We start from the raw sequence: 21807 nt of genomic DNA on the forward strand, positions 1-21807 counted from the left end.
GACAGTGTATACAAAGAAAAAATTAATAAAGGCATCTTTGAGCGGGCCAAAAAAAGCCCTATTAAGATCCCAGCGAGGGAGAGTGAATTGACCCAAAGGGTTGACAAAGGATTTAATTAAATATGGCCATGAAGTATTTTCAAAATGGGTGTTTTAATTAACCCAAACACCCAATTTTCATTTTTGCACTCCCTTGGTATGCATGTGAAGTTTCAAGCTGCGAGGTTTCATGGTTTTGGAGTTATGGAGAAACACACACACACACACACACACACACACACACACACACACACACACACACTTATTAGTTTAGATTAGGTCCTGCTGCTTCATCTTTGTCTGCAGTCTATTGATATCCAGCACCTTTGGCTTGAAAAATTGTTGACTTGTCTGTTGTTTCTCAACTTTTAGTGATTTTCCCGTTCCTGTGTATCATTATTTCTCTATTATAGGACTAGATTTCTTTCCATATTCCTCTCATTTACGTGTGCGTGTTTTCATTTTTATTTATTTATTTATTTTTTTGCTTTTTTTAAAAAATTCGATGCGGTTAGTTTGCACAGTTTGAGATAATTAAAACTTGAAATATAATATTGCTTCCTTGAAAAAGTATGTTGATGGTGATCAAAAATTCATTTGTTCCATCAATATCTTTATTTGTAGAAGCCTGCATGCTATATACATGTCACACTCTTCTCACTTTTTATTGCTGTATGTATATGCAAGTGTACATTGCCATGTTTTGACACCATAGGCATGAAGCTGGTTTGGTTGGTCTCTTGGAGGAGATTTTACATCCTGAAGATAAAGGTACATCATTGCATACCCTGTTCTGAGACTTGTTGAAAATGGAAGCATTTTCAGACATATAATTATGTACATAAAGCAACAAAAGGGTTTGCCCTACATATAATCCTTTTATGCGGAGGGGTCCTTCCACTGTTATTAATCTTGGCATTCCTTGCTTGCCTAATTCTCCTTGCATATACTCGTTGGATCTCCTTAACCAACCCAATTCCACTTGACTGGCTATACACAATTTTAGTTTGTGGCATTCTATAGGCTGGTCCATGGCTATGAGATGAGGAAAAATAGTCTGGATGCATTATCAAACTCGAGAGTTCATAGAACACTTCTGCCCACACATTCTTGAGAAACAAGGTCATGGGTGGGGTCTGCCGATGGAAAATTTGAATGGTTGTGATCAAACATTCAATTAGTTCAATAAAATAGGCATTATCGAAACTTTTCGACTTGCACGCCTCAGGATAAAACTGCAAGCAGACGAAGAAGAAGAAGAAGAAGCACCAAACTCACTTATAAAGTTACACACAACCTAATGTCCTCAATGTTGATTGGTTGAGAAAAAGAAAGGATGGGATTACCTGATTGGTGAAACCACAGAGCATCATGAATAATGTGTAGGTGGAAATGAACCATCATGAATAATTATTCGGCGGAGATGAATCACCAAAGAACTGGCGGAACCATAATGCTAATAAGCTGAGGACTAGTGGGAGGGGGGGGTGGTTTCATGATGACTGAACGTTAACTGTGGTACAGTTCTCACACAGTCAAGCCATCATAATCAAAATAGATATAACGTTCGGACAAATCATTTCTGTCTACAAAGAATGGGATTGTTGACCTGATGAATGGGGCCTCCATTGCACGAATGTGAGCAAAACTGCATCCTCTACTCAGGATTTTTAAACCAGCCAATGCGATATTGCTCTGCACACTGAGGATTATTCAGTAAATCCTAACCAATTGCAGAGGCACAGGGAATAGTTGTCGTGCTGTGTACATTCTTACAAGCCCGGGTTGGTTGTCTCTGTTCGGTTGACTGACTCCGTCTGATCCCCAAAGCGACTTCTTGTTCAATGCGATCCTTCAATCTCAAAGATTTGTGGCCCACATACCTAGCATCACACTGGCACTGAAATTCATAAATAATCTACTTATATGAGAGGCGGGCAGAACATGTTTTTGGACTGATGGAAGCAACCGGCGGGTCGTGAAAATCACTCGTGGTTGAACAGCATAGTAAGAATGGGACACTGTCTGTTTGACGTGCTTTTCAAATTGTTGAGACACTTTGAATTTCCAAGGTATACGTAGATATACACGACATTTACCAGGTCTGATTATAGGATTATTTGGTGGGTTCAGGAATTTGTAAATATATATCTATCGATGACCTGTTCAGGATACCCATTATCGAGAAGAATCGTCTTGATGGTCTCAATTTCAGCATGGAGTTTATCTGTGGAGCAGATCTTTCTTGCTCGATTGACCAAGATACCAATCAATCCAATCTTGTATGTTGAGGAATTGTCCAGGAAAAGGAGACTTATGGTAGACTGGTTTTATGAGCGTCAGCCAATTTCTCAACTAAGACGTCCAAGAAGGGAAGTACACCGGAGCATTCCATCTCTGAGGTGAACTCTAGGGATAGATGGAGAGAGTTCAGGTATGCCAAGAAGACTTTACATGCTGAGGTTGACTCAAAGGCAGCAAAGATGTCATCCACAAACCGATAATAGATGGAAGGGGGTTGAACTCCAGGATGTGGATCTGCAAAGGCACGTTTTTCACAGTAACCTACAGAGATGTTTGCCAAGATGGGGCCTAGAGGAGATCCCATCGTGACACCATCAATCTGAGTAGACATTGAATCATTGAAACTGAACTCAACTGAACGGGTCGCCATATAAATTAATTCAACGAAGACAGACTCAGAGATCGGTGGAGGTGTCAAGTCACTGTGATACAGAAGTTCTATGCAGATTTCGATCACGTCTGTCAGTGGGACATTCGTGAATAGACTGGCTATATCATATGAGCACATTGTGTCATTCACGTTTAGGTGTGTGATGGACCATATGGCATCGACAAAGGTGAACTAATCCGCAATTTCATGTTCTGAGACACTGTGCAGTGCTGGCCGCAATAGGTCACATAACTGTCTGGCGAGTTCATGCTGTGCAGAGCCAATCGTTGAAAGGATCGGGCGTAGAGGCACACTATCTTTATGAGTCTTTGGCAGACCATACATCCCAGCTTGGCTCTCTGCGATTCGGCAGGTCTAATTGAGTCATGAGCCTCCTTCGAGAGGTCTCCTCATTTGCAGAGTTGCAATTGTTTTTTTTGCCATTTGTTTCTCCAAACGAGATGCGTGGTCACTCACCTTCAGTTGTATTTCCCAGATATTGGAACTTAGACACATCACTCAAAATCACAGCCATTTTCTCAACGTAGTCACTCTTATTTATAATAACAATGCCGGAGTCATTATCTTTTCTGGTCTGCAAATCTGAATTTCAGGATTGGATTTGAGGTCATGTAAAGCGACCAGGCAATCACGCTGCATATGGAAATCAGGCCAATTGTTTGGAAATCCCACAGTAAGCGTGAGCGAGATCAGCCTCCATTGCACGATTTTGTTGTACTGATTGAATGTTTGAATATCATAACCAATCAAATTTGCCATCGGCAGACCCTGTCCATGTTGTTGTTTCTCAAGACTATGTAGGCTATGTCATCATGAAAACCACACTCCCCCCCCCAACTGGCCCTCAGCTAATTAGCATTATGGTTTACTGGTTCTTTGGTGACTCATCTCCACCTACTCATTATTCATGATGCTCTACGTATCATGTATCTTGAGGGGTGCAAGTTGAAAAGCTTTAATATATATTTTTATTGAAATACACATTTAAAAAGATGGTGATGATGTAAAATGCAGCAATATTTTGTGCAAGTACTGCTTGCGGAAGGGTTTTTGAAAGTGCCAAAAAGGCGATTTTTGTCTTCTACAGTGTTGAAGTATATAATGCAATTGAAATGAAATAAATATTTTAAGTCGTCCCAAAAATTTTTTGGAAGTTTACCGGCATTGACAGCATATTTGACACCTTATTTAATAAGTTACATTAGTTATTTGTGCCTGTTGTTTGTGTCCTTGATGACGACGCTAAAAACAGTAAGTTTCCTGTCTGGAATGATTTTCAATTTTGCTTGACTGTGAGACAGGCAGACAGACTCAAAAAATTATCTCACTCCTCTCTGAGTATATGTGATTGGGCCAAATTCAGAGCCAAAGTTCTGTAAAACTACACGTTTTTTTTCTGATTCATGTTCAAAATGGTATAACATTCAATTGAAATCAACCTGTCTCGATCATAAACTGGCGTTTGGAGACCGACAAAGTGAACCAATTGCTTCACCCTGTTTTTGGCGTTGTGTGCATGGGGGTAACAAGACTTGTACACCACACATAAACGAGGACAGTTTGTAAGGTGTTTATTTCATGAAATGACCAATGGTTGAAAAGCAAAATGTAGTGGTTTTGTTGATAATTAATCACTCGCATTATAATTTGTCAAAATTGACAACTGCATGTTGCCGAGGCAGGATTATTGTTGATTTGTCCATGGTTACTCGAGTGGACAGGATCTTCTTTTTCATCTTCTTCTTCTTCTTCTTCCTCTTCTGCTTCTTCCTCTTCTGCTTCTTCCTCTTCTGCTTCTTCCTCTTCTGCTTCTTATTCTGCTTCTTCTTCTGCTTCTTATTCTGCTTCTTCTTCTGCTTCTTATTCTGCTTCTTCTTCTTCTGCTTCTTATTCTGCTTCTTCTTCTTCTGCTTCTTCTTCTGCTTCGTCTTCTTCTGCTTCTTATTCTGCTTCGTCTTCTTCTGCTTATTATTCTTCTTCTTCTGCCTCTTATTCTGCTTCTTCTGCTTCTTCTTCTTTTGCTTCTTCTTCTTCTTCTGCTTCTTCTTCTTCTTCTGCTTCTTCTTTATCAGAATCTACTTCTTCATCAGCATCTTCTTCATCTTATCCATGTCTGTGCCATAATCCCAATACTTGGGGGTTGGCCACTTGGCTCCACCTTCTCCATTAACCTCTGTTCTCTGCATATTCGTCTCTCAATCCGGCATTCTTCATATTTCCTTCAAGGACCTCCCTCCTCCATAATCTTTGTCATCTTAATATTTCCCACTAATTGGCTCATTCCATGCTTTCTTAATTTGTTCGTCATCCTTTCTTCTCATCACGTGTCCTAACCACCCCAAACTCATCTAACTATTCCCTTTGGACAGTATCCTCCTAAGAGTGGACAGTATGATACATGACAAATAATGTTGCATAAATTGGTGAGAGCTGATTTTTAAATTTGCAGAAAATACTTCCAACAGGGCATCGAAAGCTTTGAGGATATATTGAGTTAGTATTGCATTGAGTGCCAATAGATGAACATGCTAAACAGCATGCAGAATGTCCAAGAGGTGAACCATAGTGCAACCGTGTTAGCTCTGCTTGCCAGTTGATTGGCTGTTGAGTTCCAAAATAAATTCTGACTTGAACTGCATTTTTATTTTCTGACACAGTTCATCTTTCTCGTTTTTGCAAAATTGGGCCTCACCTTATCATAACATGCCCTCCACCAGGCGAGTCATGTTGCCAGGTGCCTTGTTGTGTTTTATGAGATGATGTGCACTGACCTTTACTCTTCGTATCGGTTATGTTGACCTTCCACCCTCTACAGCACTGCTCTCCCATAAGCCTTGACCTCTGCATAAAAAATAATACAAAACAAATAAGATTTGTTTGAAGTGCCAAACTGTTAATGTATTTTTCAGTTGTATTTTTCTTGTTTTACTGGCATGTTTTACTGGTTGGGAAAAAAAATTCTCATTGTTGCTTTTTTGAAGCTTATGATATGTGTGTGTATATATATATATATATATATATATATATATATATATATATATATATATATATATATATATATATATATATATATATATATATATATATATATATATATATATATATATATAAATATATATATATATATATATATATATTTATCATAAACTTCAAAAAAGCAACAATGAGAATTTTTTTTTCCCAACCATAAACATGCCAGTAAAACAAGAAAAATACAACTGAAAAAATATATTATATTATATATATATATATATATATATATATATATATATATATATATATATATATATATATATATATATATATATATATATATATGTATATATAATTTCTCTATCTTTTTCATTCATGTGTTTTTGTTTTTTTTGTTTTTTTTAGTGCCATCATGGTTGATATCTGCATCGAAGGGTGCCTTGAACCTGTACCGTTGGCTCATTTCGATGCGTACATCATTTCACCCCCACTACTTGGTGAGAAGATTCACATCCTGCATGCTCATCGTGTCATCGGGAATTCCACATCCGGCATTGACCTCATTTGAGGTCTCCTAATTATTTCAAATTTGATTGTTTTACCGCAGTTGATTTGTTATTGTTTTGCAAATCCTGTTTCGTTTGATTTCTTCTTGTCTTGCAGATTGGTCATGAAGAAATGATCTCAAGATTTTCACAAGTGACAGACTGGTATGTAACTTTGCTTATGTTGCAATAAGTTACTTGTTGCCATACTTGTTACTCTGAGGGATCGGGGTAAAAATGTTTTTTTTTCTTTTTCATGTGTCCATGAGTTGTTTGAAACAATACTAATAGATGAATGATATTGTTGCGGCTTTGTTAAACCGCAATCCTCCGAGGCAATGGCACGCAACATACAGTGATCTCGATGCAGATATTTCAATAGTATGTGTTTAGTTGGTCCTTTCCATATGTCTAAGTGGGTAAATGTGAAAGATGCGTTGCATACGGCTTTTAGTTAGGTCTTCAATCTTCAATCCTTGCTCTTATTCCACTCCTTTATCCGACTTTGTTTCTCACATGAACCACGCAAACAAGCACGCACACAGATGATAACGACACAATGAACCAAGCAAAGCATTGCGAGGCTCATTTGAATCTGCGCGCCATTTCCCATTCAAAACCCCGTGCCAAATTCCAACTGCCGTCTCACCTCAGACCTTCATTCTGCTCACCACAATGTTACCACACTCACCACAACCACTCCACACATCTCCAAAAAATCTCCACAACAACTTGCGTTCACGTCTTCACTGAAGACGCCGCCATTACGAGCATCCCCTTCCTCTTCGCCGCAACACCACATTTACAATCGCCTCTCGCAACGCCACAATATTGTTGTGGTTACCAAATTCGCAAACCACCATTCAGGTCCCTTAGGTGAGATATCTCGGTAAGTATATGTGTAGTTAGGCCCAAACCCGTTGTCTAGAGGGAATAAATGTCATTCATGCGTGCTGCGACTCTTCAGGATAGCCGTTTTTCTTTTACTATCTTTATTTTGGACCAACCGCCATTATTACCACCACCAACCACGTCTCAACAGTCATCACAACATCAACCACCCACCACAACGCCGCTTCACCACAACAGCCACGACCTTTACCGTCACACCTCGCAACCATCACATCACCACCGTTCTTGCGCCGCTTGTGGGTACCGGTGTTGGACTCGTGCAGGGCGCGCGCCGAACAGCGTGTTGAAAAGCATCGCGGACTTTCCGCAGAAAAACGGATCAAAAACGACTCACGCCCACTTTTGTTCCGTCCAATCGGTGAGCGAGGGGCGATTTGGCCCCGCCTCCAGGGCGTTGGAGGGCGGTCGCTATATGCAAATTCATGGATCAAAAAGCATTCACGCCCACTTTTTCTCGGGCCAATGGGGAGCGAGGTGAAAGGTCGAAGGCAGGGGGTCAAAGGCGAAGCCACGGGGCTTATATAAGCGACCGCGTTCGTCAGTAGAGAGAAGTTCGCAGGAGGAAGAGTTCGGAGTTGGAGTCGGAGCGAAGAGGACGGAGCTGTGGAGAGGCGGCGGCGGCGAAGGCAGACGAGGGGGTGCTCGCGTCGGTGCCGGGAGCTGCACACCAGGGAGGCCGACGGCGCGACCTGGTCGAGGTGGAGACGCTCGTCGCGGGACCCGAGACAGAGTAAAAATCCTCCTTTCCCCGAGCATCAGCAACCCCCTCCTGTTTCCCCCCGCGCTGAGATAGTGCGACCAAGGGGGCCCCCTTCCCACCCCCTACCAGACACTGTCCGCGAGGCCCGCGGAGTTGAGGCACCACCGCCGCTCCGCGTCTCATCACCAGACGGGTAGGCCCGACACGGTCTCGGCCCCAGGCCCGCCTACCCCCTCATCCTGGAGGGTGGTTCTCTTTTCTTTTGCTTTGGGAATGTGTGTTGTCGGCGCCGTCTGTGAAGTCAAATTGTATAAGTGTTGCCGTGTGCTCGCGTAGTCGGTATTAGATCTGCATTGTCGCATTTGCTTTTTGTCTTCTTCTTTTCTATGTGCTTTTGGTGGAATTGTATATGTGTGCTTTCCGTTCATCGCGAATAAATGTGCTTTATGTTGAACTGTTTTCCCGCTTCGCTTCGTCATTTCTTTCATTGAATCCTCATCTTGCTTCACGTAAAGGGTTGGTAGTGGGCAGAATACGCCCGATAATTAATCGAACCATCGAGGCCGACGATAACACCGCTCGGTTATCCCGATAGTACGGAACGGGTCGCTTAAGTGGCCCGTGTCCGAAGTCGACCTGCGGCGAGGTGCGATCGCCCGGTCTACCCTCCGTGTGGGTACTTAGGTAGGTCGAATTTGGCGAGCAACCCTATCCCACGCGGGGGCCGATTGGCTCGATCGCGGTGAGACCGAAAGGTCCACCCGTGACTGGTTCCCGGCGTTAGTCCGAGAGGGTCACGACTGGATTGTCCGTCCGGTGGGCGACGTGCCGCGATTCGAGTTACGTGGCCGTCAGCACGCCGGCGGGCGCGAAACCGTGACACTGGTGTCAGGTCGTGCGATACAAATCCATCGCCCTCCTCGCGGCACTGGTATCGGAGAACAGGAAAACGGGCTCTCCTGTCTCCAGCTAAATTCACGGGAATCGGTCCAGGGGCGAGAGAAGCGACCCCCGATTCCCTCCAAATTACGAGCGAGCGAAATTAACCCTTCACGAGAAGCAAGATGGCATCTCAAGGCGAGCGGGAGCCGGGGGTATTAGAAATGGATGTAGAATGTGCAGAATCCATGGCTCAGGATGGAATGCCCGTGCAGGAACATGAACTCGTCCAACTGAACCCAGAGCCCGAAATGGGTGCGGCAGCGGCCGCGGTGTATGACACCTCCCCTCCCCCTCTCCACCAAAACCCTTCCCCAACCCCTGCCGAAACGGCTCACCCAAGCACACCCGACATGGCCCAGCTATGCGCCATGCTGGTGGCAATGACAAACGAAGTGAAAAACGAAATAAAAGGAATGAACGAAAAGATGGATACAAATACAAATGAAGTGAAAACGACGATGGATGCGAATACACAGCAAACGAACAAGCAAATAAACGGAATGGAAACAAACATGAAGGAGGAAATGAAAGAGCTGCGGGGTGAGACGCAGAACATGGGAATGAGCCTAAAAGGAGCTTGGAAGAACTAAAAAACGAAATGAAAAAGGAAGTCGACACGATACGAGCGGAGGTGACCGGGTTAAAAGAGAAAGTAAAAGGAGTGGGAGTCGCAATGGAAGAAAGTAAACAAGAGAGGGTAAACGAAATAAAGACGGTGGTGGGAAAAATAGACAAAGTAGGAAAAGGATTGGGAGAAGTAAAACAGGGACAAGACCAAATAAAGGAGGAAATAGGGAGGAACACGACGGCGATAGAGGAATTAAAAAGAGAACAAGGGAAAATAAAGGAGGGATTGGGAGCCGTGAAGGAGGACTGTGAGAAAAGACATCGGGAAATGACAGACAAAGTTGAAAACCTGCGAAAGGAGGTAAAAGCGGAGACACAGAAAGGATTAAAGAAGGTGGCGGAGGAATGTAGAAAGAGACATGAGGAGGTAATTAATGAAATGGAGCGGAAAGCCGGAGAAAAGACAGAGGAACTGGGGGAGCAGATAGGAAAAAACCGGGGCGAGACAGAAGAGCAGTTTAGGACAACGAGGGAGGAAATATCCAAGACAAATAAGATGGTGACACAGGTACAAGGGGAGGTGGAGCAAATAAGAGAAAAAGTCGGGGAACTGTCGTTAGGAACGATAGGGGAGGAAATAAATGGGGTAATAAAGGGGAAAATGGAGGAAATGGAGAAGAGACTGACGGATAGGGTGGAGGCCCGGTGTGAGAAGCAGGGTGGCCTCCTTCGGGAACAGGGGAGAGGATATACTCCCTCGAGGCGGATCGTGCCCAGGTGGGGCCGGTGTCACAAGGCGGAGGAGGAGGCTTGCCCGATGCGGGGGTGAGCATGCCAAGCTTGGGGAGGGTAGAGACCGCGGGGTCTTTTGGCCTAATGGGGGTACCCAGAATGACTGTTCCGGGGGGTGTGCAGAGTGCGAGTCCAATGGCTTGGGAGAGTAAGCGGGACGACGCGGGGCACGGACAGACGCAGACAAGGGTGGTGGAGCCCCCGGGCAAATGGCTCGGACCCTGCGGGAGTGAGGCACCGTTGGGACTGGGGAGGTACACTCCTCCCGGAGTCCCTAGGGAACGGGAGGAGACCTCGAAAGAACCGAGGGTGCCGCTACCCCCGTACGATGGCAAGACGGACTTGAGGGCATATATGGCCCAGTTCCAGTGTGTTGCCAGAGGCAATGGCTGGAACGAGGTGCAGGGTGTGGCACAACTCACAGCGGCCCTGCGTGGTGTGGCTTTGGAAGTCCTGACCACGGTACCCAGTGAGGGGGCGACCCTGGAGGATCTCCATTCGGCCCTAAAAAAACGATTTGGCATGGACCAGCAGAGCGAGCTTGTTAAAGCTCAGCTCAACGGGCGCAAACGACGTCCCCAGGAATCACTGGGAGAATTGGCACATGACATTCGCCGCTTGGTGGGGATCACGCACACCAACATGCCACCGGAGTACCGGGAGGAGATTGCCCTGGACCATTTCCTTCGAGCAATAGGGGGCACCGATGTCGGAGCATTGCTCACCGTATGGCGCCCGGACAACCTCCAGAAGGCGGCTGATACTGCTGCCTGCTGGGAGGCAGCCAGAACGCCATTGGGAGGGGCTGGGCGCCACGCGGTGGCAGTCCGACAGGTGGACCCCGTGCACGACAGTGCGCTGGGAGCCGGGGCAACCCTGGGCGACCAAGCGCGAATGGAAAGGATGGTGCAGGGCATGTTCGACCGCCGGTTCGGGAGACCTGTGGAGAGGCGGTCGGGCCCGGGAAGGGCGGGAGATGGGCCATCGGGGGGTACCCCAATTCGGAATGGAGGGGGGTATAATTCGGCGTACTGGAGGCAAACACCTTACCAGAAGAGGTGTTATAATTGTGGCGCAGGGGACCACCTGCAGCGGAGGTGCAACGCCCCGCGCAGGGAAAGGCCCCCACGAAGAGAGGAGCCACGGCTCCCTAGACCACCAACTCCGCCCCGGGTCAATAGGGATAGCCAGGCCCAACCATCACCCCCCCCCCCCCACCAGTCCCTGGGAAACTAAGAAGTGCCGAACATGTAGAGCCGTGTTCGGCAGACTCAGACGGAGAAGAGCCCTCAGAACTGCGACAGGTCATCAGTTGTGGCCAAATTGGCAAAGGTAGCTTCACAATTCGGTGCAAGATTGCCGGCGTAGGGGTAGACGCCGTGGTGGACACAGGAGCAAGCGCCACGATCATCAGCCCTGTGGTCCTTGATTCGAGTGTAGACGGTTGGGATGAGATCCACCGTCTGCAAAACCATAGTTTGCAGCTAGCTACCGGGGCAACGGCCCCTATCATAGGACGTGGTTTCGTGTCGTTTAAATTGGGCACTGTGAAAACCAAGATAGAGGTTTGGGTGGCAGAGGTGTACGACCCATGTCTAATAGGGTTGGATGTGCTGACGGCCGGTGGTTGTAAGATCGACTTGGGCCGGGGGGTCATGCAGTTGGGTGGTGAGGAGTTGCCGTTAGGAGGCGTGAGCACGGATGAGAGGGTGGAGCTGGAGGCTCCTGACTCCATGGTCATTCCCCCGGGTGCCGAGGCGGTGGTCCCGGCCCGGTGGCGAGCACCCCCAACGTGGCAGGGCCCCTGCGGCCTGGCGGAACTACCGGCAGGGCCGTCAACCCCGGGCTTAGTCGTGGGCCGCACCCTGGTAAGTACCGACGGGCCAATAGCGCCCGTGCGGGTGATAAATGTTAGCACGGAACCACGCACTATCAGGAAGGGCACGAAGGTGGCAGATTGCACCCCAGTAAAAGAGGTCGCAGAGCTGAGGGACGATAACGTCGAGTTGGACCGGCCCCAGAGGGAGTCTCCAGACTCGATTAGGAATTGGCCCGGTCCCATTTGTGAGATGGTAAATCGGAGTAGTGTAGATTTGGAGGATGCCCAGCGGGAGGCCTTATACAAGCTGGTCGACCGACACATCGGGATCTTCTCCTTGTCACCCGAGGATATTGGACGTACGGGCCTGGTGCAACATCAGATCCACACCAATGGGGCCCGGCCTGTCCGTCAGCCTGCTCAAAGGCTCCCATGGAGCAAAAGAGAGGAGGCTGATGAACAGGTTGAAAAGATGCTCAATGCAGGTGTCATCGAGCCCTCGGGAAGTCCTTGGATGTCACCAGTTGTGCTGGTTAAAAAGAAGGATGGGACCACGTGTTTCTGTGTGGACTATCGCCAGCTGAACAACGTGACACTCAAAGACTCCTATCCCCTGCCTAGGATTGATGATACCCTCGACGCCGTTGCAGGCTCTAAATGGTTCTCAACTTTGGACCTCAAGAGTGGGTATTGGCAGGTGGAGATGGATAAGACGGGGAAGGAGAAAACGGCATTTTCCACAGGGAAGGGACTGTATCAGTTCACTGTGATGCCGTTCGGTTTGTGTAACGCCCCCGCCACCTTTGAGAGACTGATGGAGCGTGTACTAGGCGGCATGCCGTGGCAGTCATGCCTGGTGTATCTGGATGACGTCCTGGTACACGCTAAAACATTCACCCAGGAGATAGCCAATTTGGACCAGGTGTTTGGGCACCTCAGGCAGGCAGGGCTGAAATTGAGCCCAGAGAAATGCACTTTGTTCGCGACAGAGGTGGCCTATCTCGGACACGTGATAGGCCGCGAGGGGGTGAAGACCGACCCCGGAAAAATTACAGCGGTAGAGGAGTGGCCCGTACCTACAACTGTCAAACAGGTACGGGGCTTTTTGGGACTTTGCTCCTACTACCGGCGTTTCGTGGCAAACTTTGCGGAGATAGCCAGGCCCCTTCACCGGTTGACGGAGAAGGGGTTGAGATTTAATTGGACGGAGGAGTGCCAGGAGGCCTTCCTCAAATTAAAGGGGTGTTTGACATCCGCACCTGTTTTAGCGTACCCCACCGATGACGGGATGTATACCCTGGACACGGATGCAAGCCAGGAAGGATTGGGAGCAGTCTTGTCCCAGACACAGGGGGCGTGGAAAGAGTGATCGCGTATTACAGTCGGGCCATGAGTAGGCCCGAACGAAATTATTGCGTAACTCGCAAGGAACTATTGGCTATGCTGTCTGCCGTGAGCCATTTCCACCCGTACTTGTACGGGAGGAAATTTTTGGTTCGAACTGACCATTCCTCCTTGCAATGGCTCTTACGGTTCAAGGAACCGGAAGGCCAAATTGCAAGGTGGTTGGAAAAATTGCAGCAGTACGATTTCAGTGTGGTCCATAGAGCCGGTAAGGCTCATGGGAATGCCGATGCGCTCTCTCGACGCCCCTGTCTGAGGGAAAACTGCAAATATTGCACGAGACATGAGGAGAGGGACCAATTGGCAGACGCCTCCCCGAAACTCCCAGTCCGTGCGGCCCGGGTGGTAGGCCCGACTTTGCCACTAACCGCGGGAGAGGAATTTGGTGGATTGGCATGGAGCACGGCCCAGCGGGAAGACCCCGTGCTAGGGCCAGTGTACAAATGGGTCCAGGAAAACAGGAGGCCCAGTGGGGAGGAAATCGCCCCATTCGGGGCGCGAACAAAGGCATACTGGGCTCAGTGGAGGACCCTAGAAATGAGGGACAACATCTTATATCGCAAGTGGGTGGAGATTCCTTCTGAACAAACTTCTTGGCTAGTGATAGTCCCTGATGGGTTTAAGACCCAAATTTTGAAACAGGTGCACGGTACCCGTGCCGGCGGCCATTTGGGCAGGACCAAAACAAAATCTCGGGCCCGCCGGCGGTTCTATTGGGTTAACATGGGGCGCGATGTACAGGACTGGTGTCGAGCATGCGACGCCTGTACTGCAAAAAAGGGACCGCCACAGAGGATGAGGGCCCCACTCCAACTACATCAGGTTGGGGCTCCCCTTGAGCGAGTGGCCATGGACATTTTGGGACCACTGCCCCCCACTCGCCAGGGTAATAAGTACGTCCTCGTAATTATGGACTATTTCACCAAATGGCCAGAAGCCTTTGCCCTTCCCAGCCAGGAAGCAGGGGTTGTGGCCAAGGCCTTCGTAGAAGGATTTACATGCCGGTATGGGATTCCGCAGGAGCTGCACACGGACCAGGGACGAAATTTTGAGAGTAAATTACTAAAAGAGGTGTGCAGGCTCCTGGAAATTCGAAAAACACGGACAACGCCCCTGAGACCACAGTCTGATGGCATGGTGGAGAGGTTCAACAGGACCCTGGTCCAACTGTTGGCCCTCTTCACCGCCACTAACCAGGAGGACTGGGACGAACACCTTCCGTACCTCCTGATGGCCTATCGCGCGTCCCAGCACGGGTCTACCGCATGTAGTCCGGCGCTGTTGATGTATGGACGGGAGCTGAGAAGCCCCGTCGATTTATTGTGCGGTCCGACGCCTGAGCGGCTTGATAGGCCCCCGGGGGATGGCTACGCCCGTCGGTTGGAGGAAGGCTTGGAGAAGGTCCACGCCTTCGCACGACACCAGCTCCAACAGGCGGGCATAAAGATGAAGCGCAGGTACGACCACCGGAGCCAGGTGAGCAAATACCCACCGGGGGCGAAGATTTGGTTCTTTAACCCCCGGCGAAGGAAGGGCAGATGCCCGAAGCTCACCTCACCTTGGCAGGGCCCGGGGGTCGTCCTGGCGCAAGTCAGTGACGTGGTCCTAAAAATTAAAATGGGACCACGAGCCCTCCCTCGGATCGTCCACGCGGACCGCCTGAGGGCTTACAAGGGCGACCTTACGCCCTCATGGATATGTCTTGCCGGAGGAGTCGGTGCTGGAGCAGCCGCTCCCGCAGAGGCGCAGGGCTCTCAGAGCCTTGCAACGAGTTCACGAGCCCAGTAGGAAGGGAGGAAATTCCCCCCTGGGAAATTGATTAATGGGATTATTTGAGGACATGGACAGACTTGTGAATGTGTAGAGGGGACGTAGCTTAGCTACGTAGTGTTAAAAGGAACGTGCTATAGTATAAGGGACGACGTGGGAGCACGAGTTAGTTAGGGGATGCAGATAGAAGGATGGCAGAGTTCGGCGGTGAGTGTGTTGAAGAGTTGTTGGTGAGTGAAGTGAAAGCATGTGCTTGGTGAGTGAGTGAGGCCAGCGGGTCTGTGTGAGTGGAGCGAATGGGGACTGCATGGTGCGATGAGTGATTGGGGGGAGGAGTGACTCCCGCCCAAGGGACCCCGGGGTCAGTGTAGACTGAGTTAGGGGGTTAGTCAAATTGAAAAATGGAAGTCGTTTTGTTGTTGGTGGGGAAGTAGGCTCTAAACCCGTTTGGAGGGGTGCAGGAGCCCTGTTGACGGGCTTGGGAGCGTGGCTGCGAAAGGTGAGTATCGCTGAGTGGGTACCCCGGGCACCAGGCTAGTCGGCCGTGGTAGGCCAAGGGCCCTTGGGGGGCCGGGATAGCGTAGTGGGCACGGGTGCGCCTGCTTGGTGCGGGGGCCCGGGACGCCATTAGCCGCGTGGGCAGTGTTGTGGGCAAGGGTGACCCTCGGAAAGGGGCCTGGGAAGCCAGCCTGCCACGTGTGCGTTTCAGGGGAGGTGCCATGGGGGGCACTCCCTGGTGTTAGGGAGCTGGTAGGCTCGGAGGCAGTGTAGTGCCCGGGGGTGCCATAGCGGGAGATTCGGCAGAGGGTCGTGCCTGCCAAAGGGAGCCACGTGTCCCAGCCAGGAGACCGTGTGAGGGCACGGAGAGAAAATTGGGGGGCGAGGCCCGAAATTGTGAGGACACCAACACAGGCGACGGGAATCTGGGTTGTTAGAACCAATAGTTTAAGCGAGAGGCGCTTGTTGAAAGCCCCGGGGTAGTTTAACAGTTAAATGGTTAGGGTAGATTAGGAGATGTACCCCTCCGCACCATCCATCCCCTCGCTGTCGTTGTGGGCCGCTGGACCCACTTTGGTTATAGATCGCTGAACTCTGGGGAGGCCATTCTGAGGCTTCGTTGGACCTCGACACAGGACGTTAGCTCTCCCTTATTCCCCTCCGGGAAGGGAATGTAGGGGTTGGGAGTAGGCTCGGTGACAGGATAGGTTAGCCGAACAAGGACGATAAAGGGGGTTAGGGGACGATTCATAGTGGGGAAGTAAAAATAAAAACAAAAAAATAAGTTGGGGCTAAATTGGGGTTTGACAAATTAAGGGAGTGGGTATGTACAGTGACAGGCAAAGGCGATAGGTTGGGAGGGAGACCGTAGGGTAGGTCCGAGCCCGCCTTCCAAGTGGCCAGCACCACCGCACTCCCTCCACCAACCTCCACTGAACGGCAAAGGCTGGCCAACTTCATCTGCAGCTGTGGTACTTCAAGGCCTGTGCCGGCCAGTTCATCTGCCGGCTGTGTTTGCCTGCAACGGCCTTCTTCTGCGGGCTGTGTTTGCCTGCTGCCTTTGCCATGCCATGCCCACTGCCCCTGTTCACCAGCCCCGTTCAATTTTTGCTTTGCCCCCCCCCCCTGTTCATTGCCATGTGCGCCAGGATCAAGGCAACAGTTTGCAAGCTGCGAGAACTGCCCTGTTGGCAGCTACAACACGGGCCTGCAGTGGCGGCCCGTGCACTGTGTTTGCGTCCATCCATTCACCCATCCATTTGTAGTGTTCATTGCGTGTGCCACTTGAGCTGGCACGGAGACTGCATTTGTGCAGCCCATGCACCGTTGTGGTTCACTGCGTTCAGTTCAAACCATTCATCCATCCATTCGTTGTGTTCATTGCGTGTGCCACTTGAGCTGGCACGGAGACTGCGTTGTGCAGCCCATGCACCGTTGTGGTTCACTGCGTTCAGTTCAAAAGGGAAGGCCTTGGACTGCGTGTGAGCAGCCAGCCACGTTCCCTGGCACCTGCATTGTTTTGAGCCAGAGACTGCATGCGAGCAGCCTGGCTCCCTGCTAACTGCTTTTCTTTTGCAGAGTTCATTGATCCTGGGCCATGGTTTAGTGTAAAATTTGTAAGTTAAGGTTAAGATGTACTGTAAATATGAGTGCGCCCCCGGCATGTCTGTCCTAGCGCCGGCAATTTTATTTAAGTCGTCCGTGTGAGTGAGTTTGTTTAGGTAGTTACGCAGCCCTCAGGTTATTTATTTTGGGGACACGAATACCATGAATGTCGCACTCAGGGATCCGTAGGTAAAATGTACTAGGGGAAAACTACACATGATGGCACACGAAAATTTGACGACTCGGGACGAGTCTGTAAAAAGGGGAGGGGGTAGTGTTGTGGTTACCAAATTCGCAAACCACCATTCAGGTCCCTTTGGTGAGATATCTCGGTAAGTATATGTGTAGTTAGGCCCAAACCCGTTGTCTAGAGGGAATAAATGTCATTCATGCGTGCTGCGACTCTTCAGGATAGCCGTTTTTCTTTTACTATCTTTATTTTGGACCAACCGCCATTATTACCACCACCAACCACGTCTCAACAGTCATCACAACATCAACCACCCACCACAACGCCGCTTCACCACAACAGCCACGACCTTTACCGTCACACCTCGCAACCGTCGCATCGCCACCGTTCTTGCGCCGCTTGTGGGTACCGGTGTTGGACTCGTGCAGGGCGCGCGCCGAACAGCGTGTTCAAAAGCATCGCGGACTTTCCGCAGAAAAACGGATCAAAAACGACTCACGCCCACTTTTGTTCCATCCAATCGGTGAGCGAGGGGCGATTTGGCCCCGCCTCCAGGGCGTTGGAGGGCGGTCGCTATATGCAAATTCATGGATCAAAAAGCATTCACGCCCACTTTTTCTCGGGCCAATGGGGAGCGAGATGAAAGGTCGAAGGCAGGGGGTCAAAGGCGAAGCCACGGGGCTTATATAAGCGACCGCGTTCGTCAGTAGAGAGAAGTTCGCAGGAGGAAGAGTTCGGAGTTGGAGTCGGAGCGAAGAGGACGGAGCTCTGGAGAGGCGGCGGTGGCGAAGGCAGACGAGGGGGTGCTCGCATCGGTGCCGGGAGCTGCACACCAGGGAGGCCGACGGCGCGACCTGGTCGAGGTGGAGACGCTCGTCGCGGGACCCGAGACAGAGTAAAAATCCTCCTTTCCCCGAGCATCAGCAACCCCCTCCTGTTTCCCCCCGCGCTGAGATAGTGCGACCAAGGGGGCCCCCTTCCCACCCCCTACCAGACACTGTCCGCGAGGCCCACGGAGTTGAGGCACCACCGCCGCTCCGCGTCTCATCATCAGACGGGTAGGCCCGACACGGTCTCGGCCCCAGGCCCGCCTACCCCCTCATCCTGGAGGGTGGTTCTCCTTTCTTTTGCTTTGGGAATGTGTGTTGTCGGCGCCGTCTGTGAAGTAAAATTGTATAAGTGTTGCCGTGTGCTCGCGTAGTCGGTATTAGATCTGCATTGTCGCGTTTGCTTTTTGTCTTCTTCTTTTCTATGTGCTTTTGGTGGAATTGTATATGTGTGCTTTCCGTTCATCGCGAATAAATGTGCTTTATGTTGAACTGTTTTCCCGCTTCGCTTCGTCATTTCTTTCATTGAATCCTCATCTTTCTTCACGTAAAGGGTTGGTAGTGGGCTGAATACGCCCGATAATTAATCGAACCGTCGAGGCCGACGATAACACCGCTCGGTTATCCCGATAGTACGGAACGGGTCGCTTAAGTGGCCCGTGTCCGAAGTCGACCTGCGGCGAGGTGCGATCGCCCGGTCTACCCTCCGTGTGGGTACTTAGGTAGGTCGAATTTGGCGAGCAACCCTATCCCACGCGGGGGCCGATTGGCTCGATCGCGGTGAGACCGAAAGGTCCACCCGTGACTGGTTCCCGGCGTTAGTCCGAGAGGGTCACGACTGGATTGTCCGTCCGGTGGGCGACGTGCCGCGATTCGAGTTACGTGGCCGTCAGCACGCCGGCGGGCGCGAAACCGTGACAATATACTCTCACCTCTCTACAACTGCCGCAACTTCCACCTATTCTTTGAACACTCACCGCAGCCTCAAAGTATACTGAAGGAACGAGACGGGTTGTTTCTGGGTATAACTCAGGACACGAGCATGCACTGGAGTTCGTTCAATGACGTACAGGTATCGCTGGGATTTCCCTAAATTACCACGTTTGTGGCCAGAGAGCGCTTCCAAAACTCTCGCCCCATGTTGATGTCGGAGCTCCGATAATTGACAAGGTCGAGGAGTGAATGTGGCCGTTTTCGATTCCGGGACCTGATGGGGCGTGACTACGGTGCGGGGTAACCGCTTTGGGCCAATAGAGAAGGTTGAAATGGCCAACAGCCCTGTTTGATCTGACTCTTAGCTCCTCCGTTGCCCGGGGCTCATAAAAGGAGCAAATTCAGCCATATATCTTCAGATTTTGCCAGATGCCAGAACTCAACGGACAGGTTAGACTTTGGGGGACTTCGGAGGAAACAGACAGCGCAGGAGGGCAAGCTTCAGCACTGAACGAACATCGCCATGAGTCAGTGTGGTCGAGCAAGGAATCGGCGCGGAACGATTGACTGTTCCGGGCCGGGACTCTTCTCATTTCATCGAAGCTCAGTTTGGCTGCATCCAGCAGCCATCAGTTACACTTACAGATTCGTGCACCGCTCAGATAAGGTCTTTCTCTTGCGCATCTTTCTCTTCCATCTATATCTCATCTACTGTGGATGCACAAGAGCAATCGGCACAGGCATGTCCCGACTAACCGTTCTTTTCAGAGCGAAACCACCATTGTTTTAAGAGCAAACCTTATTGACTCACACCTCACATCTTCCTCTTACACCACACTGCATGACATGTTACATAACACTCGCACCTCTCACACCATCGACACCTTCAGTTTTCTCCCTTCTTTCCATTCCTTAGCATTTGGGTTGTGCAGGTCTGCCGACTGCACCAGGTATTAATAGGTTGCTAATCCTCAACTGTCTCCTATCTGTCTGGGCTATCTCTAATTTTCCTAAGGTTGTGTGTATGTGATGACATCTGTCATAGCAAAAGTTAGATATGTATTGTTACGAATTCTGGCCCGCCAGGCGTGCGAGCGATTGCGTAACTCCAATCGCAACCGCATCGCCCACCGGACGGACAATTCAGTTGTGACCCTCCTGGAACTACTGCCAGGAGCCAGTCACGGGTGGGGGTTTAACCTCACCACGATCATGCCAATTGCCCACCCGCGCAGGTTAGGGTTGCTCACCAAATTCGACCTACCTAAGTACCTGCGCGAGTAGTCGACCGGGCGATCGTACCTCGCCGCAGGTCGGCCTAGGACACAAACCGCTTTAGCGGTCCGTTCCGTGCTACAGTGATAACCGAGCGGTGTTATCGCCGCCGACCTCGACGGATCAGATTCTCTTCTTTACCCTGGGGGTTCAAAACCCACTACTAATTTATTCCGCGATTCAAGATGGCACTTTCAAAAGGGAAAAAGACTATGAACGGGATACATTTCACACAAGGACATTTATTATAACAAGCACGTATTACACACACGCACACACACACACACACACACACACACGCACACACACACTCACACACACACACACACAGACACACACACACACACACACACACACACACACACACACACACAACACAAGCAAGGAATCATGCACGTATTTACAAGCAAGGCAAATTGAAATGAAACACGGATACAGCAAGAAGCAATGAAAGCAATACCATTATATATGGTATTGAAAGCAATACTATAATTATTAGCAATTTACAGGCACTTACACAGGTTTACTTGTCGGACACGGCGCCACCCACACACACACACACACACAAACAAAAGAAAAGACCTCCCTTTAGTGGTCGTCCAGTCTTTCTCCCACGACCGTCAGCATGGTCGCGCCTGGTTCCGGCCTCCCACGCGGCCGGGAACCCTCTCTGGCACCCCTCGTCCAGACGCGCAGGTCCACCAGACAGCCGGCACTGCTGCGCCTCCCGTCCGCGTCTCCACCAACAGGCCGCTCGCCGGACCACGAGCGCAGGACCAAGATAGGGAGAGAGAGCGAGCTCGACCCTGGCCACCAATGAGAGGAGCATTCGACCCCGACAGAGAGCGAAGACGTCGACGACCCAGACAGAGAGCGACCACTACCTCCAGACCTCCAGACCCACAGCCCACACCCCACTCGTCCACTCCCTCCACCTCTCGTTCCGCGTGCCCTTTTTATCTTGACGGCGCATCGCCCCTCCCTTCGCGGCGCGCCGGGGAGGAAAATTCTAGGAGAGATCGACCCGGCTCTTTTGTTATAAGAACTGCCTCCCCGCGTCTCTTCCGCACGTGCTTTTCATTGGGGGAGGGGGGAGGTGTGAAGCCGTCGTCCGTTCTCTCCCGACGAATGTCAGGCTTCTCGCAATCCTGCTGAGGTGGCAACGTGGTGGTGGTTGAGGTGGCGTGGTTGGTGGTTGTTGTAACGGTAGCGTGGTTGGCGTTTGTTGTTAAGGTGGTTGTTGTGTGGTTGATCAAAAATAATGATAGATAAAGAAAAACGGCTATCTCAAAGAGTCGCAGCCTGATGAACTCGAAGAAAA

At 50.0% G+C, this 21807-nt stretch overlaps 1 protein-coding gene across 1 annotated transcript in view; it reads left to right on the forward strand.

Moving 5' to 3' along the window:
• The window catches only part of AAAS (aladin WD repeat nucleoporin), an 89915-nt gene that overhangs the window by 21938 nt on the left and 46170 nt on the right, over positions 1-21807 (forward strand). Inside the window, exons 4-6 of the mRNA XM_085870945.1 lie at positions 755-810; positions 6113-6204; positions 6371-6417. Of these exons, the coding sequence (XP_085727071.1) occupies positions 755-810; positions 6113-6204; positions 6371-6417 (195 nt within the window). The remainder of the gene's footprint in view (positions 1-754; positions 811-6112; positions 6205-6370; positions 6418-21807) is intronic.

This window comes from Eptatretus burgeri, chromosome 2 (assembly GCF_056783735.1).
Source record: "Eptatretus burgeri isolate ZD-2024b chromosome 2, Ebu_testis_v1, whole genome shotgun sequence".
Taxonomy (NCBI): Eukaryota; Metazoa; Chordata; class Myxini; order Myxiniformes; family Myxinidae; genus Eptatretus; species Eptatretus burgeri.